Source organism: Oryzias melastigma, linkage group LG2, assembly GCF_002922805.2.
Source record: "Oryzias melastigma strain HK-1 linkage group LG2, ASM292280v2, whole genome shotgun sequence".
Taxonomy (NCBI): domain Eukaryota; kingdom Metazoa; phylum Chordata; class Actinopteri; order Beloniformes; family Adrianichthyidae; genus Oryzias; species Oryzias melastigma.
In genome coordinates this window covers 17,854,676-17,864,413 of record NC_050513.1, presented here as the reverse complement: position 1 = coordinate 17,864,413, position 9,738 = coordinate 17,854,676, and the positions used below count along the sequence as shown (strand labels likewise).

Here is a 9,738-nt window from a genome sequence, read left to right as displayed (position 1 = left end):
CAGAGACTTCGTCCGTTCAAGCCTTGATGCGATCTGAGCTCTAACAGGTGCTACACATGGACTCTCAGTGGTACTGCTCCACGACTTGACTGACCACAGAAGGTGCTGGAAACTCCAATCACCAATACAGTTTTAACTGTAGAAGAAGAAGAAAAAAAAGACAAAAAACTGTTGCAATTTGTCTACAGCTCACTGAATTAACTATTTTTTTCTAGTATAAATAGAAAAAAAACAAACAAAAAAAGCTGCAAGCATTACCTTACATATTTAAGAAAAATAGACAGTCCAAATATTTCTGATACATTTTCAATATGTATATAGATTATCCTGAAATTTCATGCTATTAAAAATTGTATGTAAATATTGTACAATGTCATGTACAAGCGTACTTAATGCACATTTTATCTTTTATTGTACAAAAACAAAGCAGAAGAAGTGTACCAATGTCTTGGTTTCTATCAGAAGTGCGGCTGCGTACGGCCGCATGCATAGGATAAATAAGAATACAGCCTAAAGCTTTTATATGACAAACTGTAAGTCGTGCCGTTCTTTTTTTTTTTTTAACATCTTTTTTTGTTTTTTGTAAAGGAGGAGCATGAGTTTCAGAATTCTCCTTTACAAAAGTCACTTCTCACCAGTTGAGTGTTTATTTGTGCTGGGGAGAAATTATTTAAAAAAACAGAATGAACTTTACCAGCTGAAAGCGTTCAGTGTTTCCGATTCCGCAGTCACCACCAGAAAAACAGGAAAAAGTTCTTCAAAGCAGCCTGGTTTGTAGGTAAAAAAGATGTTTTTTCTGACTAACAAGAGTGTGAAGAAGGAAAAGTCCACCTTTAACTGTTGGATCAATTTCTACCTCTCAGTATTCTTTCTTGTCATATTCACTCTGGTGTCATAGCATAAACCGGAACAATGATAAATTTAAAATGTGTCTATCTTTTTAATATTTAAAAATGACTTTAAATGACTGTAATGTAAAACAACCTACAACTTTGAGGAAAAAGCGTCAATTATTTTCAGTTGTTTTTGATAAGAGGTCACAACAGCAGCCATGAAGGTTATAGTCCATAGCAACCATAGGGATTTATTCAAGTCTTCTAATGATAAATACTTTTGCAAGTTTTGGTATATCTATCAAAAAATAGATTTACATTTTTCCTTAGCAACCACTGTTAATGCTCAAAAGGTAGCTAAAATACCCTGAAATGACTACATCTCATGGTGTCTTTTAACCACAAGCAGTTTCAAGTCAGATTATTTTCTACCTCTTGATTATTTCTTGCTTCCTTGTGATGTTCGTTCTGATGTCACAGGAGGAGGAAATATTTTCAATTTAAAATGTCTTGAAATCTCTTTTAAAAAATATATATATCTAAAAATGAAAATTACCGTCAAAGAATCTTCCCATTATCACTGTAAAAGTGGTTTTAAATAAAGTGTCAGTAAATCTTTAAGACAACTTTAATGTAAAACAACCCAGGACTTTGCAAACTTGCAAAACCGGAAAAAATTCGGAGTTAAAATAAGTCGTGAAGGTTAAAGTCCATAGCAACCATAGAGTTTTATTCAAGTCTTGTACTGATAAATACTTGTACAAGTTTTGGTTTCTCCATCAAAAAATAATTTTAAAAATTTCCTTAGCAACCACTGTTTAGGCAGGAAACGCAGCTAAAATCTCCTAAAATGGGTTTTAACCAAACAAAGTTTTAAATTTTCCGCAAGGTAACATTTTTTATGTTATTTTGATAACCGATACTTTTAGAATAGTCTGACTGAAGGACAGTTGTGGGGCAGTAATCCTGTTTGATCTGTTTGAAAACGTACAAGTGCGACAACTACGACCCTTTGTCCCAAGACGGCGTCTTTGATTGAGTCTTGGGTTTTCCTCAAAGTTGGGGATGTTTTTAAACACTTTGTAAACAAAATGGGAAAATTACAAGCGGCTGTATTCTAACGTCAGTAAATTTTGGGGTGGATTTTTCCTTCTAGGGAACCAGCCTGCACCTTTGATTGTGTTCATTTCTGCCAGAATTATAGCTTTAGATAGAATTATGAGATATATAACACTAACTTTTATTTAGGGGCCTTTTTTTAAAATGTAAATTATTTGTGTACAGTTCTGCATATTTATTTTAAGCTTTACAAATATGATAATGGCAATAATACTACCAGGAGTTGAGAACTCGAGCCTTACGTGTGTATATGTGTGATTTTCAGCTGACGCGGTGAGAAATCATGTCCATCATGACGTTTTTTTTATTAATTAATTTATGGTTTTAGTGTTACAGGAAGTGACCGTTTTTTTTTTTTAAATGTTACAGATTATGAGAGGGGTTCGTATTGACACATTTTAACTGGCAGTGCGGAAGCTGCTCGGAAACCGAACGACATCGCTACAGAACGATCGAGTGCAATAAAGACGAGATAACGAGCGGCACCTGGTATCCCTTTGATCAGTGCCGTTGGCTACGTTTTTGTTTTCTTTTTCTTTTTTCCCTCTGATGTGCTCGAATATCAAACTTTTTTTTAATGAGTTCTTGCAGGTGTTTGAGCAGGTGCGGGGATTCATTCGATGCTACGTACACACCAGGCATAGCGAAGGTTTTTGTATCGTAAGTTCACACTGGACTTTCGTTACGTAATACTAGTACACGTCAAATCTCAAAGCAATTCAAATTCTGATATGTGAAATATTTGGTGTCTTATTATAAGTTTCTGCTTCGTGATCACTTTTCAAAAAGTAGGCACTTTCGTAAATAAAAAACGACGCTACCACTATCAAAGCAAAGTCTTTGATTGGTCGAAGTTCAACTGTTTGACCTTTTGCCTTAATTGGCTTCGCGTTTTGTACGTGTAGCCCGAAAACTGACTTAAAAATTTGCGTTAACGTGGAATCCCAAATTGCATATTTACGCGCATATGCGTAGACGTTTGATTAAAAGTTGTCGGCCGAACTCGTTTCCAAGCCCGGTGTGAACGTAGCATCAGAGTCGCGAGTGCAAAATTGTGTGCAAATTGATGCTAGCAACTTTATAACCCACACACTTTTTTTATATTAGGACTTAAAACACTAAATGTTTTAGAGAAACCTGCATTTGATTGTACTTCCGACTTGTTTAGCTTCACTACACGTGCGACCTTTTCAAATCGACAATTGTTTGGATTTGAAGCAAAGTAAAAACTAAACAAAAACGTGAGCTCTTTCGGTAAAGTTCATTCTGCTCTTCTGCCCCCGTTTCTTTTGTGCAATGACATCCCGGAGCCCCGCCCCCCGCAGGGCGGTCCCCACCCCCTGGGGGCGGGCCCAACCCCCCACGTGTTACAGATCTGTCTGTTTTCATGTTGTTTGTGGTCAAACGTTGGACACATTTTTGTGTTTGAGGTTGTTTTTTTTTTCTCTGCCTTTGACTGTTGAGGTGTGAGTGTGACTTTTTTTTCTGGCTTTTCAAATCTCTCCACCCCTTTTCTCGTCAGTATTTGATTTTTTTTTCTCAGCTTGTAATTAAGTATATATTTTCTCCCTAATATATACTTAAAACCTAAAAATAAACCTTGCGTGAAGTATGATGTGCACTTGATTGCTCTTGTTTGTTTTGTTTTTTTCTTTTTTGCATTAATGTGGGCTAGGGATAGTTTGTCAGAGTCCATTATTTTGAGATTGTTGGGACTTTTTTTTAATGGTTTGATGTAAGCAGCAGAATATTTTGTAAATATTGTGAAACATTACAGGTCATGCAGTGATGTAACATTTTGAATAATGTTGCACAGATGTTTAAGATATTAAAAACATGTTCACTCTTACTTGAATATTTGTTTACAAAGTTTTTTTTTTTCTCTGCTTCTATTTTCCCTGAATATTAAAAATATAAGGTACAGGTGTGGAACTATAGTAGTTTGTTGTTGCACTCTGCCCCCTACTGGGTAAAATGAAATCTGCTGGTTGTGCTCTAAAACTTAGTATCAAGTATTAATATTGGTAACAAAGTAGACGATTGGCTAATTTTTAGGACTTGTTTAACATGATTGGTCAATATTGGCACATTAAAGAGATTGACTGGTGTTTGAGCCAATCACTATTGAGTACACCTTACTTAAATAAGGCAAATTAGCTGAACTACTACACAATTTCTTGGCTAAAAATTCAAAAAAATTGTTGCGCAAAATTTTTATCCAACTTGAAAGAAAACTTTTAAAAGCTTAACACTTAAAAAAAGACAACTTTTGAAAAGCTTGGTAGATTGAAAAGGTTAGCAAATGTGGAATTTCAATATCTGTTGGTAAAAACGATGTTTAGCTAGCGTTAGCTTCACAAGAAAATATTTAAAAGGTAAAAACTTAAAAAAAATAAGACAAATATTTAAAAGTTGGTTTGATTGAAAAGGTGAGTAAATATTTAGTTTAAATTTTATTTACTGTTGGTCAAAGTATAATTAGCTAACATTAGCTAGGCTGTGTTTAACCTTTTAATAGTAACAATCGAGTTCGTAATCACTCCTAATGTTGAAAAGTAAATTTGGATAAAACATTATTAGTCGATATTTGCACGTCAGAGATTGACGGGTGTTTCAACCAATCACTGTTGTACGCTTTGTGTAAATATATCAAATTTGCTAACTTGCTAGGCTACATTTCTGCAGAAAATTCCTCAAAATGATTGTGAAAGACAGAAAATATTTGAAAGGTAAAAACTAAGAAAAAAGACGTACTTGTGTGGGTGAAAAAGGTTAAAATGTTTTATTTCAGGCAGTTTTGGTCAAACGATTGTTAGCTAACTTTAGCCATGTTTGATTGACCTAATTAAATAGTTACAAGTGAGAATTATTATGCAAAAAACATAAAATAAAACTTTGTTTAGATTATTCTTGATATTAAAAGAAATTAAAAGGCATTAAAAGGTGTTTCACTCATGTACGCACAAATTTTTGCTTAAAATTTGTATGAACAGTTGCTTGACAATTTATCTTTAAAAATGTAAAAATTTGGCAAAGTTGAATGCGTAAATATCAAATGCTTTATTTTAGTTGCTTTTAGGCAAATAATAGCTCACTTGTATGCTAGGCTGTGTTTGAGTCAGATCATTTTGTAGATTAAAAAACATTGAGATTGTTATATTGCTGGTATAAAAAAGTAAATGTGAACATAAAAATATATAAAAATAGCTTCTAATCCTTTAACTTTGAATATTTTTCTAGCTAAAACTGTTCAAAAATGCTCACAAATGCTGACTTATGAGTGAGATGATACTGTAAGTACACAAACAAGAGCGCTGAATAAAATTAATTTAGTAAAATGTTTTTAAAAGTTGTTATATTTTGATTTACTTTTACGAATAAGTTGATTTATTTTACGTTCAGTTGATAAATTACTGCGGTAAATATGTTTTAAAAAAGCTTTTGGAACTGCTAGCTTGTATGAGTGGACGCGTCCGGCGCATGCGCACGACTGTGGCGGTGCTGATGTTGGGGCTCGTACGGCACGCGGCTCTCTGCGCATCCTCCGCGTTGCCAGCCGAGCAACAGCCCGAGTGTCCCTCCGCCGCGGAGCCGGCCCTAAGCGGGACTCAGCCCCGGCCGGGACGGGACGGGAGCCGCGCGCTCAGACGTGTTAGCACCGGAAGACGCGGGAAGTGTTGGAATCCACCGGAAAAAACGATGTCACTCCAGCGTCGAACAACACAGGGCTGTTATTTGTAAACCAGACTGCGCAGGTCTTCTTTTCTCCTCCTTTTTTGCGCCGTTTTGAATTTCAGAGGGGGGCGTCAGCGGAGCCGCAGTCATGGTGGACGCGTCGGAGTGCGGCGTGAGGGTGATGTGCCGCTTCAGGCCGCTGAACGAGGCCGAGATCCTCCGAGGAGACCAGTACATCCCCAAATTCAAGGGCGACGACACCGTGCTGATAACGGCAAGTGAGCGCGAGCGCAGGCGCGCGCGCAAGCGGAGGCAGGAAAAAAAAAAAACTGCAGGAAAATGTCACCTGAAGGCCGCGCGCCCACTGCGCAAGTGTGCACGCGCCTCAGAAAGATGCAACATGATGGCGCAACTTTGTTTGGATCGATCCCAGAAAGTATTAGCGTTCATATGTGGGAGTAAAATTATAACTTTAATGAAATAGATTCAATTTAAACATTCCGAATGGGATAAAAAAAATCTATTTTTTAAATTCCAAATCGACCCAATTGATTCATAATCCTCTTAGTTTTTCCACTTGATTTACTTCTTATAAATGTGCTCTAGAAATTCCTGTCTAGTAATTAACCTGCTTTTATTTTGAAAAGCCACCACTTTGATGGTGACGTATGCATTGTTTTGAAAACTGTTTAAATAAAGATTTAATATCCCGGTGGTTTTTTTTTAATTATCTGTTTTTAAAAACAGAATAAACAATGTTTTTTTTTCTGTAAAAGGTGTTAGTTTTTTTCAAAATTAAAGAAGGTTAATAATTGGACAGAATTCCCAGATCACAATTTTGTTTCAAAATAAAACTAGGTTAGTCTTTGGAGAGTTATTTATAGAGCACATTCTTGCTTCAAAATAAAAGCAGGTTGATTATGATAAACAAAAAGCTGGGATTTTGGACAATTACCAATATTTCAAAATAAAAGCCGGGTTAGTATGGGAAAATTGTTTTTAGAGCTCATTATTGTTTCAAAATAAAAGCAGGTTAAAGAGATTATTATTTCTAAAGCAAACTCTGTTTCAAAATAAAAGCAGATTATTTTGTGATAAGTATTTAAATAAAGCTTCTGTAAACGGGCTAGTGTTTCAAAATAAAAGCATGCTGGTTATTGGACTTTTATTTTTAGAGCACATTGTTGTTTCAAAATAAAGGTATGTTAAACATTAATAATAGACCACATTTCTGTTTCAAAATAAAAGCAGATTTTTTTTGATAAGTGTTAAATAAAGCTTCTGTAAAAAGGCAAGTGTTTCAGAATAAAAGCATTCTGGCTATGGACAATTACTTCTGGAGCATATTTTGCTTCAAAATAAAAGCTGATTATTTTATAAGTAATAAATAAAGCTTCTGCAAAAGTGCTAGAGTTTCAAAATAAAAGCACGATGATTATTTAACAAATATTTCTAAGGGATATTTCTGTTTCAAAATAAAAACAGGTTAACTGTTGACAAACAAAAAAATTGGGTTTCTGTAAAAGTGTTTAAAAATAAAAGCAGGTTGATTATTAGACAATTATTTCTAGAACAGTTTCATGCCTCAAAATAAACGCGGTTAAATAATTTAACTTTTTTCCCATTTTTTTATTAAATATCTAAAGCAGTTTTTTATTCAGAAAGTTTAACAGTAAATACGGTTTTTGTAAAAGTATTTGTGTTTCAAAATAAAAGCAGATTAACAATTATAGGGTTGTTTTTGAACATTTATATAAACTACATCTAAAACTGTTGAAATCTATTAAAATACTTTAACGAGCAATAAAATGTTTTTTTGTAAAAGTGGTAGTGTTTTCAAAATAAAAGCAGGTTAACTTTTGGACATTTCAAGAGCACATTCTTATAAACTCCATCTAAGAGAGTTTAATTATTTATTTTAAACAGGTTAATAAACAAAACATAGAATTACTGTAAAAGTGCTTGAGTTTCAGAATAAAAGCAGGTTAGGTATTTTTCATTTTATAAACAAAATGTAAAAGAGTTTTAATCTTTATCTAAAAGAGGGCTGGAGATCTGAATACGTCCAGTTTGAAACTAACGTCTGGAGGTTGGTAGACGTCGTTCAGGGAGTCATCTGCATAAAAATAATAAACAAAATCAGGTTTGGGCATTATGAATAATCTCATTTTTAAAAAGTTACTACTGTTTTTCTCATTCTAATCTACTTGATTAAAAAAAAAAAACTAAAACGGAAGAACCTTCATGTAATAAATAGAGCTTTTTTGTCACCCTTTGGCTAAAACAGTTAATGTTGAGGTGGATGAGATGTCTTCAGCCTCAGAAATGAGTACGACCAGGAACCCAAAAACCCTCATTCTGCTGCTGCGGTTCTCTGTAGATGCTGACAGATGCTGTTTCCTGGAAACCCCAGAGGATGAGAGTCAGGAGAAACGAAACAAGCTGATGTCTCAAGTCTGGAGTCTTCCTTTCAATGTTTGCATTTAGTCACTGATGACTCGTTTCAGTGAAAAAATGAAAAAAGAGAACAGTAAAAACAGCAGCTTTTTTATTTGAATTCTCGGTTTAAAGCCTGTTACGCCCCCTATGGGCCAATGAAAATAAAAGGAATACATTTTATTAAATAAATGAAACTCTGTGTCCTGAAAGAAAGAACAAATCTAAGGACTAAAGGCTGCCTAACCAAATCTACCTAAAGAAAACAAATAAATAAAGCCCGTAAATCAAGACTACCAAAGTCAAACCCCAAACTAAAATAACAAAATCCAGCAGTTTAAGACTACTGAGGACAAAGAGGGGAAATAAGAACAAAACAAAACCAGCAGCAGGACGTAACAAGCCTCAATAGTGTACAAACCCCCCTTTAAATTTGACCAAAACAAACTTTAGATCCTTTAATATTTAATAAAAGTCAGTCAAAGTCTAGTTTAAAATTGTTTACGATTCCTTGACAAAATTTCTCATCAAATTTTTGATTTAAAGTTTGATTCTTTGGTGTTTTAGGAACCAGCCTCTAGTGGTCAACAGTGGTACTGCGCGTAGAGTAATTCTGTTTTGTGTTATTTTACATATTAGAGTGTAAATGTTTGTGTAATCTTTGTTGAAAACAGTTGGAAGTTTAGCTCACTAGATGCTCCTAAATAATCTTTAAATGAAATGAAAATTCTAATTTTAAAGGAAAATCTCAGTGTGTTTTTGACCAAATTTCTCATCAAATTTTTATGTAAAGTCGGCTCAGCTGTCGCTTGCGTTTGTGTGTGGAAACAGGCCAAACCGTACGTGTTCGACCGCGTGCTGCCGCCCAACACCTCCCAGGAGCAGGTCTACGACCAGTGTGCCAAGCAGATCGTTAAAGGTAAGACGACGATCATCTAAAACTAAAATAAAACCTCAACACCTGAGACGTCACCGGTGATGTCAAAATAACACGCTCTTCGACATACTGGAACTCTTTGACCCAAAACAGGTTTTAATGCTGAAAAGAGAAAGCAGCTTCGTGTCGATGTCTAACTCTTTAGAGTAGTAAAGCATTTACGATATTTATCTAAACACTTTACGACTTTGCTGTTAAAGTCTGAATATTTGTAAAGCTAGAAAAAAAAAACGCTGAATTGTTACGTTTCAAGTGTCAAGCACGGTGGTGGAGGTGTCACGATGTGGGCTTAGACATGTTTACGATGTTTTAGAGCGAAACATGAGACCGTGTGACTTTCAGCCAACAGTAATTTAGTCAAAGATTCCCAACAGACAAAAGATTGATTTATAGTTTTCAATAATAGTTTCTGCATTTTTGTTACAATCTCCAAAGCTGTTGCCATGCCAACAGCTGATGAAATCATCCAGGTTGGTTTAGTAATTCTGACGTTGTGACTTTTAAACGCTCGTAGTTTAAGGAAACCGAAGCTCAGATCTGTCGCTGTAGAGTAAAATGAGAAGGTAGTAAAAGAAGGTTTCCATGGTTACAGAGGGGGCGGAGTCAACAGCCCTATTATTACAAAGATCTGGATTTTGATGTTTCTGCCTCTTTTTTAGGATAAAACTAGCTAGCTGTGAGTTGATGTTTTTGTTATTCAATACGTTTGTCATCGACGTAGCATTTTTTTTTTTTTTT

The 9,738-nt window shown here is 35.0% G+C and overlaps 2 protein-coding genes across 6 annotated transcripts in view; both read left to right on the top strand.

Annotated features, from left to right (window-relative positions):
- Positions 1-3,807, top strand: part of LOC112156614 (methyl-CpG-binding domain protein 5) — a gene marked incomplete in the record, with an annotated part of 34,478 nt that extends 30,671 nt beyond the window's left edge. Inside the window, 1 exon segment of the mRNA XM_024288854.2 lies at positions 1-3,807.
- A 1,649-nt stretch (positions 3,808-5,456) lies between these two features.
- LOC112156676 (kinesin heavy chain) overlaps positions 5,457-9,738 on the top strand; it is a 24,206-nt gene continuing 19,924 nt past the window's right edge. For all 5 annotated transcript variants that reach the window (XR_002921022.2, XM_036216051.1, XM_036216054.1 and 2 more), the window contains exons 1-2: positions 5,457-5,901; positions 8,895-8,982. Coding sequence is in view for 4 of the 5 variants with exons in the window: in XM_036216051.1 (XP_036071944.1) it covers positions 5,776-5,901; positions 8,895-8,982 (214 nt within the window). In the remaining variant the exon portion in view is untranslated. The remainder of the gene's footprint in view (positions 5,902-8,894; positions 8,983-9,738) is intronic.